The sequence below is a fragment of the Mirounga angustirostris genome, unplaced genomic scaffold (genome assembly GCF_029215605.1).
Source record: "Mirounga angustirostris isolate CCGP_5_RB_7025 unplaced genomic scaffold, mMirAng1.0.hap1 SCAF_16, whole genome shotgun sequence".
NCBI lineage: Eukaryota > Metazoa > Chordata > Mammalia > Carnivora > Phocidae > Mirounga > Mirounga angustirostris.
In genome coordinates this window covers 42,690,088-42,707,403 of record NW_026991724.1, presented here as the reverse complement: position 1 = coordinate 42,707,403, position 17,316 = coordinate 42,690,088, and the positions used below count along the sequence as shown (strand labels likewise).

The 17,316-nt window shown below is 39.9% G+C and overlaps 1 protein-coding gene across 4 annotated transcripts in view; it reads right to left on the bottom strand.

Moving 5' to 3' along the window:
- Positions 1-1,827: 1,827 nt before the first annotated feature.
- Positions 1,828-17,316, bottom strand: part of UBA2 (ubiquitin like modifier activating enzyme 2) — a 42,291-nt gene continuing 26,802 nt past the window's right edge. For 2 of the 4 annotated variants that reach the window (XM_045891236.3, XM_064581290.1), the window contains 7 exons: positions 17,055-17,148; positions 16,857-16,969; positions 13,681-13,836; positions 12,245-12,341; positions 8,295-8,400; positions 6,590-6,726; positions 4,016-5,048 (listed from right to left, as the gene is read on the bottom strand). In XM_045891236.3, coding sequence (XP_045747192.1) covers positions 4,867-5,048; positions 6,590-6,726; positions 8,295-8,400; positions 12,245-12,341; positions 13,681-13,836; positions 16,857-16,969; positions 17,055-17,148 — 885 coding nt within the window. In that variant the 3' untranslated portion in view covers positions 4,016-4,866. Of the gene's footprint in view, positions 3,498-4,015; positions 5,049-6,589; positions 6,727-8,294; positions 8,401-12,244; positions 12,342-13,680; positions 13,837-16,856; positions 16,970-17,054; positions 17,149-17,316 lie in introns of those variants that run through there. The other 2 variants (XM_064581288.1, XM_064581289.1) reach the window with 2 other exon arrangements.

Here is a 17,316-nt window from a genome sequence, read left to right as displayed (position 1 = left end):
AGCTGTGCCCAGAGGGATTTTTCCATCCTCTCCTTTGAGGCCCAGCTCTCTCAACCAGATTGAGTCCGCCAATTTCCCCTGGTCCTGGTATCCCCTTTGGCCTCTTCAGGGGAAGAGAAGGGTCAAAGCATTGACATCTAAAGCCATGGACAGGCATGGTTCCCCGAATCTAAGAATTAGGGTTAGGATCAGATAATTTCAGCTTGCTTCCTTCCTAAGGGTGGGAGTGGCCACCTCGGAAGGACCTTCACTTCCTTGCCCTGAAACCTTATCCTGCATCCAGGAAAGGGAATTTATACACAAACTTTGTATGTGGTGGTCACCCCAGCGACCTGCAGTTCCATGGGGTGGGACATTTGGGAATCCTCATTTCTACAGCTTTGTTACTACATTCTTGAGCAGGAGGTTGGCGTTCATGACTTTTAGTGCTGCTGGAAGCTGACGCGGGGACTAACTGGGAAGCTGGGAGACACACAGGATCCCCATCCCACCACCTCTTGCTGCCATTGGTAAGAAGTTTCTGTGAACACCAGACCTTAGTGTCTTACTGCTTTCAAAGGTTTCTACCCAGGCTGGCAAGGTTGGCACGGTTTTCTAAGAAGTGTAGTAGCATGGTGCAGAGTAGGGATGCAACACACGTTTACAGAATGAGCGAATGGCAGTGTGCACAATGCCTACATTTTTCTGAGACTGACTGGAGTTTTTTTTTAAGATTTTATTCATTTGAGAGAGACAGAGCGAGCACAAGCAGGGGGAGGGGCAGAGGGAGAAGCAGACTCCCTGCTGAGCAGAGAGCATGACTTGGGACTTGATGCCAGGACCCTGGATCATGACCTGAGCTGAAGGCAGACACTTAACCATCCGAGCCACCCAGGGGCCCTAGGTGAGATATTTGTAAGTGAAGGGGCAAAGACAAAACTGTCATCAAGAACATTTCTTGTTTTGCCTGCTCAGCACTTTCTCCTTTCTCTGGATTTCCTCGGGGAGCCTTCCCTCCATCTGAGCCACCCAGGCGCTCCAGTGGATTTCTAAAGTAAAAGCCTGAAGATCTACTTGGAGTATTTGTACATTCTAGTAAAAATTTTCTGAGTCTTTCCCTATGTAAGTCGTCACTTGTTGCTAAGATTTAAAATTTTTTAAGCTGAGAGACATTTAACAAAACCCTCAAATTGTTATTTTACCAGGAAAACGTTTTATCTTTGGGATATAGTCAAACTTCAGAGCATCATCATAGTCCTGTAGTTCAACTCAGATGATCTTTTTATTGAGAACAGTTCAAAAATTTCTCAAATAAACTTTTGGCTGGAATTTATTTTAAATTAGATGCAGGGGGGAAAGTTCCCTGTGTGCAGAATGCAAATAATGTATTCCCAGTATGAAAGGGTCTATAAAAATACTTCTCTAAATATATCCTCCCGCAAATGGTCAAATGGAGATTCCAGGAGGCCTTTACCCCCTCCCCAAGTCACAGTGACTAGAAACATATCGTTTTTTCTTCCCTAACTTCTTTGGGTTTTCTTTTACTTACTTTCTAAGTTTCTATTTTCTGTACATTACAAAGGGCTAGTAGGAAGCTTAAATTTGCCAATGTTCCTTGGCCACCCATGGGCAATTTCCAGGAAGAGGAACATCTATTATGAACCAAATGTTTTCTGGAACTTCTAAGTGAACCATTAATCTACCGGGAGCAACTTGGCTCTCTTCTTAGTTCTCTGGAGGCTCAAATGAAAGAATTCTTCCTAAGTCACAGCCTAGCAACAAGGATGAACAAAGCGGACTTCATCAATGTTGGACCCAGGAATCACTGCAACACTTTTCCATGCCAACTTATATTTTTAATCTTTATTGCCTTTCTGATTAAAATCATAAGTATTCATTACAAAACTTGAAAGTCACATAGGCACAGAAGGAAAATACAGACTATATATATATCTCTCTCTCCACTTTTATTACGAAAGTTTTCAGAGAAAAGTTGGATAGTACAATGAACAACGTATATAGTCTCCACCTAGATTTAATAAATGTTATCTTTTTCTTCCTGTATTGTGTATTTTGCTGAGCCATTTAAAAATTGTTATGAAGCTTCATCCCTAATATTCGAAGAATAAAGACACTGGCCTACATAAGTACAAGGACATTATCATACCTAAGAAAATACTTCCATTATCACTTTATCCCATTTTCAAATTTCCAATTATCGCAAGAATTGCTAGTCATGTATTTTGCACTTGAGTTCAAGAATGTCCCACATTCTGTACTTGTTTCCTCCTAATGTTGTTTAGCTTGTTCCTCTACACCCTCTTTCCTGTCAGCTGGAAGTTGGGTCTAACTGCTGCATTAGGTTCAGGTGAACAGGTTTTTTTCTGTGCTGTTGTAGTCTTCGTATCATCTCACTGGGAAGCACACGTTAAGGTGTCCCTGATACCAGGTTTGAGTATGTGATTACAGCGGGGACAGATCAGTCCATTATCAAAGGTGGTTGTTTTTTCCTTGGTGAGTTATCTGTACAGCAACATTTGAACACTGTAAAGATTCTGTTCCTCAACAGCCTGTTACTGAAGGTTTTGGATGATTACACTGATGTCTGCCTGATTGATTACTTACGTGGTCAGGCTCCATATTAAAACACTGAATCCTCTCGTACATGCCAAGTATGCAGACTCATCTTTGGGACAACAGACTAGATAGGTAAGCTTGGGTCAGCAGACTGTTCCCATTAAGGCTGGAAGATGGTTTGTCAGACTGTATTTCAGGGTGGAGCTGCTGGGGAAAGGCCCCTGACGAGCTCTGCGTCTGGCTCCCCAACTGAGAAGACAACTCGCACGGGAAAACCACAAATACCAGGCCACATCTAAAGCGTGGCCATGCTCCAGGGGCGTGCAGGCAGCTTGGATCTGCTTAGTCTACATGGGCAAGACCCATGTATCGGACCTGCCTTGCTGATAAACCCTGATTTTATAAAAACAGGTTGAAAATGGACAGAACCTGCTGGAAAAGGTAGTAATAGAGTTGTTGCAGAGATAAAAACCACTGGTCTGCCAAAACAGAAACCGATCTCTGCAGATCAAACTGGCTCTTACTGCTATTTATGTACAAATGGGAAAAAAATAAAATATACAAAATGCTGGAAACCATTTTGACAATTGAGTCTACAAGGGCAGGGTTAGGTTTTAGGAATGGAATTTCAAAATTGAAACACGATCACCAGTGACCAACCAGTTAACTGAAACATTTCTGAGAGGTGGAATTCCAGAATATTTCACCATTGTCTGTTACACAGTTCTGTAATTTTGAGATTTTTTTTTCTGGAGGAAAATGGGACATCTAAAAATCTAAAGGCAAAGTGAACCTCACGGGCTCATATAGCTGTAGGTGGGGCTTCAGTTTGCCCAGTGCTGTATTGAAGGCTGGAAGTCAGTCCATCCTGCAGGCATCAAGCGGCATGCTCCTGAGGGCTGAGTCTTGTTCAACATTTTTCTGCAGGCTTTGATTACATGCTGAATTTACAAATGATACAAAACAAGGAGCAAGAGTTAATAAGCTAGAAGGCAGAGTAAGAATTATACAAAGTGAAACAAAATTTAATGAGTTAACAATTTGAAATTTAATTGACTGTAGCCACAAAACCACCAAAGGCTGAGGTATCAAATGGGGTGGTGGTGGGGGAACAGCTTCAGGGGTTTCTGTTATCTGAAAACTCAAGGCACATCTGTGTGAGGAGAGTACCCTAAGGGCCAAGGCCCTCTGAGGTCCAAGGCGGAGACATGGGTGCTGATCCATCCAGGGCTGGTCTGGCCACTTCTGTAGGCTGGAGTTGGACCCTAAATGGTATACTCAAGAAGGGACTCTGATGAATCGGGGGTGGGGGGGTGGGGAGGGGCAACCCAGAGAAGACTGCAGAATAAGGAAGACTCTCCCCTGCTCTGGAATCTCAAATCCAAAGTTCTAAGTTCCTGGGGCTGGGCAAAGATCACTTAATGTTCTCAACAGAAGGCCAGTTGTTTACAATCCAAACTTAAAAAGTAACACTGCCATAAAAGCTTTATTTTAGAAAGTACTTATCTATGGCAAACAGTGGAGATCATTTAACTTTCACATTCATTATGAGTTAACTCTTTAGAAGGAAAGAATTTCTCATGCCTGCAGTAATACATAAACCCAGTAAGGCAGCAGAGACGTGAACTATGCAGGCATGTGTAACAAGTATGCAGATGCCATTTATTTGGTCCATAAGTACAGTATAGTCGTATTTGAGTTCTACAAAACATCAAATATAAATAACCTGAAACTGTAACAATACACAAAAACTGGCTTCTTACACAGACATACCAGGCAATACAAGCTGAAAACTTGAGTAAATTAACATTGTTTTACATTAATATACATAGTGCCAGTTAACATTTAAAAACACATTTCAATGCATAGCACTTGATACTTCTTTGCATCTGTTTCAGTCAGTTAAGAGTATGAAAATGGTTAGATCTAGGCTAAAAATAATTCTTCTTCTAACCAAAAATAAAGGCATAATATTTATAACCAGGTATCAACTTTACTAAACGACAATATTTTAAAACTGTTAAATGATACCTAAGGGTATTTACATTAAAAAGGCAACATGCATCGTGTTGTTTCATCTCATGACTGGTTATGCACACACTTTGTTCAAAGGGCTTTAAAACTATATTCCTACTTTCAATACAGCATACTGCAGTGTTTCTAATTGTTCTAGCAAAATGAATGCTTGCTTTCAAAGGGAGCAGAATCATCTTCAAGTCACTGGTGTCAATTTTTTCCCTTTGGAACAAAGAACATAACAAATAACCTGGTTCTGCCCAGTAAGAGGGTTCTGTTTAGAAGCATTTCTGTTCAATCTAATGCTATAACATCATCAAGCTCTTCTGTCTGTTCTGTGCGGGACCTCTTTGCACTGACATTCTCTTTCTCATCTAATTTCCTCTTGCGACTTCTCTCTTCTTCACTGATGTCAGCATTATTTGAAGGACCTTCTTCATCTGAATCAACTATGAGCACATCATCTTGCTCTTGTGCTTATTTCAGAAAAAAAGGAAAAAATGGTTACAAGTGTGGGAGTTATGAGTGATTTACTAATATTTTATGAAAGTGAAAAGCTGGCATTTCTAACATACACCAAACTTAAGAATGGTAGGCTACCGTTAGGGAACCTTCACTTTATACATGACACATTTCTGTACTGTTTTAATGTTTTCTGTAACAAGCACCGATTTGTTTTCTAATCTTAACAAAAAATTGTAACAAGCATTATAGAACTCAAATTATTATAGCTCCTTGTTGCTATTTCTCCAACAGAAAAGGGGAGGGTGCATATCCTAATACTGGTAGTGGTAGTAATAGTAATAAAACAACAACAACAACAACATATATATAGCACTTACAATGTGCCAGGAACTGTTCTGAGCACTTTGCATATAACAACTCATTTAATCATCACAACAACCCTATAAAGAAGATAACATTATTATCCGTTTTCCAGAAAAGGAAACTGATGTACAGAGATTGACTTGCCCAAGGTCACACAATAGCAGAGGATGAGGCCAGGATTCAAATCCACGCAGTGGGCTCTACCGTGCATGCTCATAACCTTACACCACAGCTGGTTTCGTGTACCACCCCCAACCCACCCTCCACCCCCCGCGCCAAAGCAAAGGCAGAGTACCTACCTATCTTACTCGTTGCTATTGCCTCCCAAACCTACCCACAGTAAGGGATCAATCAATTCACATTTCAAATTATGGTTTCTGAAAAACTACCACAGTCCCTTCCTCACAGGAAAATGATAGACTTTTCTATTTTTGGAGAGGGAAAAAGGTCATGACCCCATGGCTCAGGTGGACCACACTCTAGCTAGTCTCAAAGTCCATCTTTAAAATTCTCAGAGAACGTAAGAACCAAGAACAACCATATTCCAAAGAACACCAAAGACACAGGGTTAAAGAAATGGAAACAAAGAAGTAAAAAAAGTTGGTAACTTTTAGTTTCCTGAGTAAAGAATGAAGGGAGGGGGGCTGTTGTGGGATGTGGGTAGGTAGAAAACATCCAAATCTGAGCACACAGTAAAGCACCAAGCACTAGTACTGAAAACCCAGGGAAACAGAGCCTCTGATGCACTTTACCAAAGTCATAATGGTTCTGAGAGACTGTGAAATGCTAAAAATCCTATACTTACAGCATCTGTTCACTCAAAATAGTCAGATGCATTGATTTGTTTCCCCTAAATAAAACAGGTACCCAAAATCCAAAACTACTACTACAAAGGATGAAGTATCTTCATGCACTAGTCAATTCACGGACATTTCCAGTTGTAAAAACCCACTAACAAAAACGAACAGTTCCTATTTTCCATAAGAATTTCCCCTAGTCTTTAAAGTCTTCATTGGTTCATATATTCAGAGCTCCATTAAAACAATCAACGCCAAATCAATACACACCTCTAATCGTCCTATGGATTTCTGTTTTATGGTCAAATTCATAAAATAATCATAGTTCGTTTCTATATAATGGCCTGCCTGGTGGATAATTAAAGTGCTGGCTGGCTGGGGCCATGACTCACCAGTGGATGTGGAAGGCTGAGCTCCATCGTCACTGCCATTGGTTATGCTTTTGGCAGCATCTTCGGCTTGTTTGGGCCCCACTTTTTCTGGGGCATCACCAACAACTTCAAATTCAACATCCTTCCCTAGGTCCTCACTGTTAAAAGAACAACACACTGTAAAACTGGGCCACCACGACTACTGACAAAAGCAAAGGAACAACAGAGACACTGCTCCTCAAAGCTCTAAGTGCAAGTACGATGTACACACCAAATAGATCCTGATTTTCAAAGAGCTAATAAAACCAAAAATAAGACTGCACATAACAAATTTTTGGGATAATTCAAATGGTCAATACCAATGCCCCTTCAAATCAAGGAAAAGGTCTTTAAAAAATATTAACACAACTTTTACTGCTAGAGCAGAAAATGGAGTTCAAAACTCTGTGGCCCAAACTAGCTCTTAGGCATTATTTCTTCAGCTACCATGTTTAAAGATTTACACACTCTACTCTGCTCTTGACCAGGGCCATTTGGTGTTTTAGGAATAGGGGGGTTACATGGGCTCTGGGTTTCCCATCTTTACCAGCAGCACCCTGCTTTGGTAATGAGTTCCCAAAAACATGTATGAAAGTTTAATGCATGAAAGTCAAGCAAAAGACTTACATGTTATAAGGGGGGGGGGGGGTTCTGTTCCCAGAGAGCTAAAAAATATGATAAAAAAAACCCTAATTATGCCTCCTCTTTAGACACCATCTGATATATTTCCATTTTACTGTACATGTCCTTCTGTTGTTTTTTCTTGTATAATTGAACACAAGCACACCACCGGCATCTAATGGTGTCTGAGGCTAGAGATCACTCCCTAGCAATATCTATCTTTGACTCAACTGTCTAACTTTGTGAAAGTTGTACTTACTACTACTAACTCACATTCAGTTTTTCCTGTCATTTTACGCTTTTTATAAACCAAACAAGTACATAAAATGTGATATTCTCCAAACAACTACACAAGCTTGAAGTTCATAGAGAGATGGCAATATTGGCAAAACTGGATGCAGATGGCAACCCCCTTCATGTTTGTTAGATGGTGCCCAAAAGTCTAAGTCACTGTGTAGTTTGGGTCTATCAATGGGAGCATGCACAAAAATGCACCTTATTCAACAGCTAACCATACCAAAGTGGAGGACCATCTCATTCTAATTGTTACATATACGTAAATATTCTGTAATGCAAGCACATGAATGCTTTTTATAAAAATAGCAGGACATTAAATCGAAAAGAAAAAAATACATGATTCAAAATTCTCTATAGGATAATTTTTAAATGTCTTGTTATTGTTATACACCACAAATGAAATATCTGTCTAATGGGAGGAAGATTTCTTCTAATGAATCTTTAAAATAATAGAAGTTTTTATTTTAGTTCAATTATCAAAATGAATTCACTTCTGATTCAAATGTCTGGATTTCTACCTTTTCTAGATCTTTCTGATTAGACACTATGATGACTTACCCTTAAATATTTTTTGCCTATCCCTTTTGTTTTTGAATTCCCAAATTCTTCCGTAGGTCAAGCCTCAGGGAACTTAGTAGCCAACTCAAGCAAATATACTGCATGGTTTCAAACAAACAGTAGGGCTTAAGGGTAAGAAAACATTTTTTCTTCACTTTAAAGTTTTTATATTCAAATAATTTCTTACACTTAAAATATTAATAGTTCCTACCTATGAAGGATGTTGATCAATAAAGTGTAGTCCTGAAGGAAGTCATCTGCTTGAAGCCGGCTGCCATTTCTAATTCCAAATTCTGACAGCTTTTTGTGATTATTAGCTAAGAAATTAGAAAGGAATTTAGATACTTCAGTTATATATTCCACTGGAGCAATCCTATTAATTTAAAAAAGATTAAACCCCTACTATGAGCTGAATTCTGGTTGCCCCCTAAAATTCCTATGTTGGAAGTCCTAACCCCAGCATCTCAGAACGTGACTGTATTTGGATGGTGCTTTTTAAAGAGCTGAGTAACTTGTAATGAGGCTGTTAGGGTGGGCCCTAATCCAACCTAACCAGAATCCTTGTAAGAAGTCCCTCAAGAGAAACCAAACCTGTGGACATTTTGATTTTAACGACCTGTAGCCTCCAGAATTATGAGAAAATAAATTTGTTATTTAAGTCACCCTGTCTGTGTATTCTGGAATGGTGACTCTACCAAACTAATGCACTAAAATATTAGGCACTTAGAAATTCAGTCCTGAATGAAGAATACTCCAACTATTAAAACTGCTTAAAAAGAACCAAACCGTGTGGAGTTCTGACAACATTCTCCCATTCAAACCAAATTAATCTGGAATCCTGGAGGAGTTGGAAGACAACTTTTAGAGTTGTTCAAAATATATTCTACTTGCAAAGAGGTTATCCATGACAACTCCAACAAACTACTTTTCAGCAAATTCTATAATTCAGAAAATGAGAAAACTTTGTTGATTTGAATGGATTTTCCATTTTTCAACATTTCTCAATGATGAGCCTACGGGACCTCCCCTATCACTCCAATCTAGTTTTAGCTTCTACATGTCATTTCTGCACAGTGCCTAATACCCACAGCATTTAATAAATCTTTGCTACATGGATTATAAATATTCCAATGAAGAACAATTCTTCCAATCAAACTTTTGATGTCACCACCTCCTCCTATTTCTGAGTCTTTCTGCCTTAATTACCCTTTCTCTCCTGCACGTTCAAATGCTCTTCTCTCGACCTGTAAAAGCACTCAAGTATCACTTACAAAACTGCTTCCTCACTTTGCTCCCAGTTTCACCCCCTCTTCACGACAGACTGCGCTTTATTGAGTATTTGCTCCATGAGGGGCACAGAGTGTATAGAACCTGTTGACCTATGTAGTGCCTGGCACATACTAAGTAAACTGTATTTTAAATTCTAGTTATCATTAAATTTACGTGATTTTTCTATATGATCTAGTAATCTTTTTCTTTGTTGGTTTTTATAATTTCTTTTGTCGCTTATAAGGAAAATGCTTAGAAAGGATCCTCCCTCCTTGAATCTGAAACCCAGAAACTACTGACAGTTTCTAATTCTTTTATAGATTTTTTTTAAATTTTATTATGTTATGTTAGTCACCATACAATACATCATTGGTTTTTGATGTACAATGTTCCATGATTCATTGTTTTCGTGTAACACCCAGTGCTCCATGCAGTAAGTGCCCTCCTTAATACCCATCACCGGGCTAACCAATCCCCCCTCCTCCCCCTTCCCGATTTTTTTTTTTTTTTTTAAGTAAACTCTATGCCCAATGTGGAGCTCCAACTCATGACCTGGAAATCGAGAGCCGCATGCTCTACTGACTGAGCCGCGGGGATGCCCCTGCAGGTTTCTTATTTTAACTTTTTAATCTACCTGGAATGCCTTCAGAGAATTATAATTCCTACCCACACTTCCATCCTCAAGTCCTTTCTCACATTCTCCACTCACTACAAACTCCTCAAACCCAACATGTTTGAAAAAAAAAAAAAGTTACTGTGCATTCATTCTATCCTCGTCAATTAGCACCATCTCTAAAGCCAGAGTCATGGCGGCAGTCCTGTATCAGCCCAACAATGCCACTTTTCCTCACCTGGCCCCTGAACTCTGACTCCAAATCTCAACCATGACATCTGCTACTGCCTCAGTAAAAATCCCTCGTTACCTTCATTTTTTCCTCCCTAAATAGCTCCCCGCTTCTTCTTTCACATGCCTAACCGCCCCCCCGCCCCGCCCCGGCAGACAATGCTAGAAGTTAATATATTACTTCCCTGCTTAGAAGCCTTGGTGGTAGCAGGGCACTGAGGGAAGAGGATGACAAACACATGTCACGTGTACGCCACAGAAAGCCCTCTAGCTGTGCCACCACTGCTAACCCGCAGCACCCCACTTTCCACTGAAACAAATAACCGGCCATTCCAAAAGCCGTTTACGTTTGTAAAGGCTGCTGATTCTGTGCAAGTGCAGATACTGCCTTCTCTGCCCAGAGGGCCTTTACATCTTTAGGAACTGGCCCAGGAGTCCTTTCTCCCGTGACCCTCCTCTCTTTACAAGGCTCTAATTCTTACCTTATACGTCTGTTCCTATAGTTATTTCTTAGATTGTACTAAATCCACTTGTTCATCATTTCTCCTCTCCTTCCAGGCTCTAAAGTACTTCAAGACAGGGACCATTGCCTTATTCATTCTTGAATTATAAACACCTAGGACTATACCTATAACACAGAAGGACTCTAAACATATTTGAATAAATGCTAGCCCCCTCAGTAGCACATGTATTTTGTGGAAAAGGGCCAGAGATTTAAGCCACAGAGATTCTTGACCTGTTTCCATTTTTAAAGTCCTAGCATTTGAAAGAGCTGGCCAGAACCACAGAACCAAGGAGAGAATGTATAGTCATGGATAAACTTTCTCTGTGTGTATGAAGACAGCTGGCTAAAATGGGGCTTAATAGTCAACTAGATTTCTTAAAATAGACTACTACCTATCCAAAACACGGCCTCGAATTACTCATGACCTAGTATCTCAAACATTTTCTTGACAAAATCTACAGTCAAGAATCCTGACACTAGGTTTTAATGTAAAGGCTTGACATTTGAATAACCTCATTAGGATAGGGCAAAGTGTCCTGAATAAATGACCAATGAACAAATGTGTGAATAAATACATCATGTACTTGGGGAAAACTGCCCCCAGGTTTTTAAAGTAATGGTACACTGACAAAATTGGGGATGTGGAGAAATCAACTAAAACAGGAGCCCAAAGAGATGAGCTGCCAAAGTGACCAAAGAGGTATGGGAACGTAGACTAGTGCAGTCTGAAGGGGACATAACCATAACTAATTCTAAGAAAGCTGAAAAAGAATCAAATGCATCATACTTTTTACAATAAATGCATTAAGGGATGACTTGCTTGCATTTTTAAAAAAAGATTTATTTATTTTAGAGAGAGAGTGCACAAGTGGGAGGGGCAGAGGGAGAGGGAGAGGGAGAGGGAGAGAGAGAATCCCAAGCAGACTCTGTGCTGAGCGCACAGACCAACACGGAGCTCAATCCCACAACCCCAAGATCATAACCCGAGCCAAAACCAAGAGTTGGACGCTTAACCAACTGTACCGCCCAAGTGCCCTGACCTGCTTAAACTTTTGAAAAGGAAAGCCTAGAAAACCAAAAGTGGGCACTGATTTTCAGCATTACTTTCTGCTCTATAACGGGCTATCAAGGCTTCTTTCTCTACTCTTGGACAAAACACCTAATAGCCTTAAATTACCCTTCCTACCGTAACAGCCAGAGCAATCTTCTCATTACTGATTCAGCTCCCAGGATCCATGATACAGGCAAGGTGGTTCCTTGTTAGTGAACAAGAGCATCATGGTCACTGTAAACCTGACTATGCACTGGGTTCTTGAGAAACAGTCCCTGAGATACCCTGACAACACGGGAGTCCCCAGACCTGGAATTGCAGTGATCCCAGCAAGGCAGTGCCACCTAGGGAGAGCACTTCCATGACCAAATATTGCCCCCATCAGCTGTGATACTGAGTAACATGTATAGTAAATGGACAAACTAATGTTACTTTTTCATGTATACAGTTTCCACCCAAATGAGGGGAGTGAATAAATGCAATGTATGATACCTTCGGTCTCTCCTTCTTCTGAAGATATTAGGATTGTTCCTTTCCCATCTTCAATTTGGACATCTGGTGCTACCATAGCAAATTTTTCTTTCACTATCTATAAGAAAAAAAGATACAAAATATTAATTTATATATAGCTAAAGACCATAAAAAAACTTAAGACATTTTTTCCATAAAGGCTCTTACTTTCCCCTTCCATTGGAAAGGGGCAAAGTCGTTCGTCAAGATACCTCAGGGCATGAAGGAAAGCACTGGAAATTCACCCAATTACTCCATGCCCATGTTGACCACTGATGAAGTTCAGATAAAACTTCCTCCAAATGGGAGATTGCGAACTCTTGATTGGCTTAGTATTTTTTCTTCCCTACAGATGAGGTACTGAGCTAGACACTTGGCATATTTCATCTTAGTCTCTATGCCAATCCTCTATTTGCAGATGTTTTATAGATGGAAAATTTCTCATTAAAACTGATTCTTGGATAGTCTTCCTCTTCCCAAGTTCCAACTCTTTCAATTCCAAGATGGATCAGGAGTGATGATAATCTGTCAAATCCTAGCTGCTCTTAAAAATAACAGGAATTCTCTAAAGGTCTGATTATCTCACATATAGCTGGCTTGCTTTAAGCTCAAGAATGACTACATACCAACTATAATTATTTCCTAAGAGAGCAGGGGGGGCCAATCACCCTCTGCTGGCCAGTTTACCAAATCCTGCTGCTTCTCCATCAAAACATAAGCTCAAATCAATCTGCCCTATGCAATCAGTTCTCGGAGAAAGGCTATTCCCTCTCAAGCAGTCTAGGCAGCAAGGGTCTATCGCCCCCATGTCATATAAATATGAAACATGATGATGGGGATTATCAGAGAGCAATCTGAAATGATCCCAAAAGTGGGAAGTGGCACCCATTTGGGCCATTTATAGAGAAACTAATCTAGCCAACTTAGAAGGAACCTAAGGATTAGACCACATCCTAAACTTCCATTTCCTTCACTCCAGAGCTCTACTACTGGTGAATCCAGATACCCAAACGCAACATTTCATAAAAGGCCAACTTAACACACCACAATCAGGGATATCGCCTGTCAGGAAACACAGAATTTACACACTATCTGGGAACAAAGTGTCTCTTGCTTGCCAAGAAACGGCATCACCTCTGTACCACCTGTGGTGCATATTCCATCCAAATTCATCTATTCCTTTCTGGGATGTGAGGCACATACTCTGGAACCACAGACCAAAAAATCCAGTAGCAACCCAGATAGTAAAGTAACGTAGAATATTAGAGCAACACACCTTAGTAGTCAGAATCTTTCAGAATAATTATGTGGCTTTTAGTTTGTTATCACACTATCAAGCAGAAGGGAACCTAGGTTTCCTGTTTTTAGAAGAGGAAAATGAACAAACCTTGTGGAAGAGAACCAGCCCCTGCACTTACCTTATCCTGTAATGTGAGAACAGTCACTTTGTGGACATTCAGCCGAACAGTCACCTCTGGCTTGCTGGCACATACATAACAATTAGGGTTAGGACGATCCAGTGCACAAGGCACAAGAAGCTTCTTTCTTGGGTTTGGTTGTTTATTCAAAAAAATCTTTGGAGGAGAAAAAATACAAGCAGAAACCACAAATCAGAGTTACAATACCACACAACCTGAAGTCTACCATCTTGTTTACTGTACAGCCAATAAAAAAATAAGTATTCCCTTCTAGATGGGAAAAAACATAAGGAAAATCATGGCCTTTTTAATAAGAGACTGATTTTTCAACTTTCTTTTCCAATTAGCTACCATGTGAAAGGCTGTGCTTACTGAAAAGAAATCTTGTACTAACGACTCTAAACTATTCTGCAAACTAATTTACAAAAGTAAAGGCCTACCTATACTCATCCCTGGTATCATTAAAACAGCTTTTGGGTGTCTTCCCAATTAAGGTTGTTCTTATCAATTTTAAGCCAACTTCTCAACAGCAATACACTTATTTCTCCAATTAATGGTAACGCTTTCACAGATGTTATGGAACCAATAGTGCTGCCTTTCTTTTCAAGTTGTCTATGATGATTACGATATTAACGTTTATATAATTATGAGAAAAAATAATGTACTTCAGGCAATATTAGCACCTATTTACCATTTCCCTAGTACCCAAACAAAAAATAAAAGCCAATGCAAATTTTTAAAATTGCACTAGAAAAAAAATGCACTGAAATTTAAAAAGGCCCCAACCTCGTATTTCTACAGAGTTTGGTGAACACTAGTAAGATTAATACAAACAAATGTCAGATGAACACTAGAAGCAGATATACAAATTCTCATTTCTTGATGACCATGTTAAGTGTGGCACCTGCTAAGATGACTTAATTCTAAAGAGGAACCCCATGGATTCCCCAACTTTAACAAAGTCAATCCTGTGAGAGGCAGTAAGTGCTAGGAGGAGGACTCCTGTAACAATAGTACTGCTAGCAGTTAATCACTGTACTGGCAGGGCCAGAGGCAGGGTCCAATGGGAGAACAGATTTGATTGATCTTAGGCTTCCCTGGGAAGGTAACTGTGCTAAGGGAAATCAACAGTCAGGAAAACAAATGCTAACACCATTAAAATACAGGCTAACACTATTACTCTGTCCTAAAATTCACTTTGTAAGTGTGAACCAAAAAATCCAGACATAAACATCATTAACCCAAGAGAGGGACAAAGCTAAGTAAGCAAAGAAACAAGAAGGGTATTATAGGGAACAGTAGACATTTTAATAAATTCAACGACAGACTGGCAGTAATTCTATAGTCCTTCACTCCAAAATTTCATGAAAACAATAAAAAGTTTGTTTTTTAAAGGAGACTCCACACCCAGCATGAAGCCCCAGCGTGGGGCTTGAACTCATGACCCTGAGATCAACACCTGAACTGAGATCAAGAGTCAGACACTTAAATCGAATGAGCCATCCAAGTGGTGTTAGTTTTAAAAGATAAACCTAGTCCAAATCTCACGCAACATAGCAACTCTTTAACAGGAGACTCTTGCGTAGAGCAAGGACCTAGAAGGGGAGGTGAATTAAGAAGAAAAATATCTTTCCCACAAAAATAGCAAGAAAAATTATCTTGGCCTTGGTGCTTAGGGGAAGTGGGGGGGGAGGAATGGCACATATCTTCCTTCATATTTCATTACAGTAGGACAGGGCTCATGCGGATTTACTGTCAGACATAGGAGTTGAAAAACTAAAGCTAAGAATTTAAAAGTAGTCCTGAATTGGTAAGATGCCAGGCACCCAGATCAAATCCTCTTTGAAGAAGTACACCTTCGATAAGTCCTTCAGAGTTACCAGACACAGGGGTGCCTGGGTGGCTTAGTGGGTTGAGCATCTGCCTTTGACTCAGGTCCTATGATCTCGAGATCCTGGGATTAAGCCCCATGTTGGGCTCCCTGCTCAGTGGGGAGTCTGCTTCTCCCTCTCCCCTGCACCATGCTCTCCCTCGAATAAATATATATTTTTTAAAGATTTATATTTTATTTGACAGAGCACAAGTAGGCAGAGCGGCAGGCAGAGGGAGAGGGAGAAGCAGACTCTCCGCTGAGCAGGGAGCCCGATGTGGGGCTCAATCCCAGGACCCTGGGATCATGACCTGAGCTGAAGGCAGCTGTTTAACCGACTGAGCCACTCAAGTGCCCCATAAATAACATCTTAAAAAAAAAAAAAAAATGATCAGACACAATTTTAACAAACACTAATTCAAAAAAAAAAAAAAATCATAAGCCAACCAAATACTGTGAAATCTAACAGAAATGATAGTAGACTCACCCATAAAGAGTTCAGACACTGACATTATCAAAGAACATAAACTAGGTTTAAAACAAAAAAGGAGACTAAAAAGCATGAACAAAGGAGAGGACTATAAAATGACAAAGCAAAATTTAATAAAACTACAGGGAACTTTTAGAATTGAAAAAAACGTAATAGAAGGAACCACACAGGGGCGCCTGGGTGTCTCAGTCGTTAAGCATCTGCTTTCGGTTCAGGTCATGATCTCAGAGTCCTGGGATCGAGCCCCACATCGGGCTCCCTGCTCAGTGGAGAGTCTGCTTCTCCCTCTCCCACTCCCCCTGCTTGTGTTCCCTCTCTCGCTGTGTCTCTCTCTGTCAAATAAATAAATAAAATCTTAAAAAAAAAAAAAAAAAAAAAGGAACCACACAATTAGTCCCTCTAAGAATTCAGTAAAACTGCAACTATTGAAGCAAACTAGCTTCTGCTTCCATTTCAGACAGAAATAAGAGAAGGAAGTGTTTTCCTTTTTGCTATAATTTCCAGGAAGCTTACTTACACATAAACTCACAAGGTAAGTGGAACATGGTTTTTCCACTGCTTTAATCAATTTTATTGTTTTAATTTTTTAAATGATCTGTTTAATGTGCTTTTTATAAGTTACTTTTTTTTCCCCCTAAAGTACATGACTATACTATTAAAAAGAGATTGGACGGGGGCGCTTAGCTGGCTCAGATGGCAGAGCATGTGACTCTTGACCTCAGGGTTGAGAGTTCAAGCCCCACATTGAGCACAGAGCTTACTTAAAAAAAAAAAAGAGAGAGAGGTTACATAAAGAATGCAAATAGAAATACTCACTGTTCTACACTGGTCTATTTTTCCTGATAAAATCTTCAATCCTTCCAATACTATTAACCCAGCAATCACTGCATTAGTAGTAGCGATAGCAGGAATAATGTTCCCTGCCATTGCTGAAAAACAAAGATGAATATGGTTAACTGTGAAAAAAGAGTAACAGAATTTTAGGTAATACAACTAAAGTATAACATAACTTACATTTTATATCAAATCTGCTCTTCATATTCATACTGAAAATATGCATCCTGAGGTTCGCAGCAGAGGTGACAAAATCCATTGCAGATGGGTCATCCTGCCAATATTTTAAACAATTTATTAAGTCTTCCCATAAACTTACTGATTTGGTTGGTATCACCTTCAAAACAGTACTTTCACACGTCTTGTAACACTGTAGACAGTCAACTAGAACAAGAGATGGCCTTGAGGAAGAAGCTAGGGTCTCATTATCAGATTCTTGGAT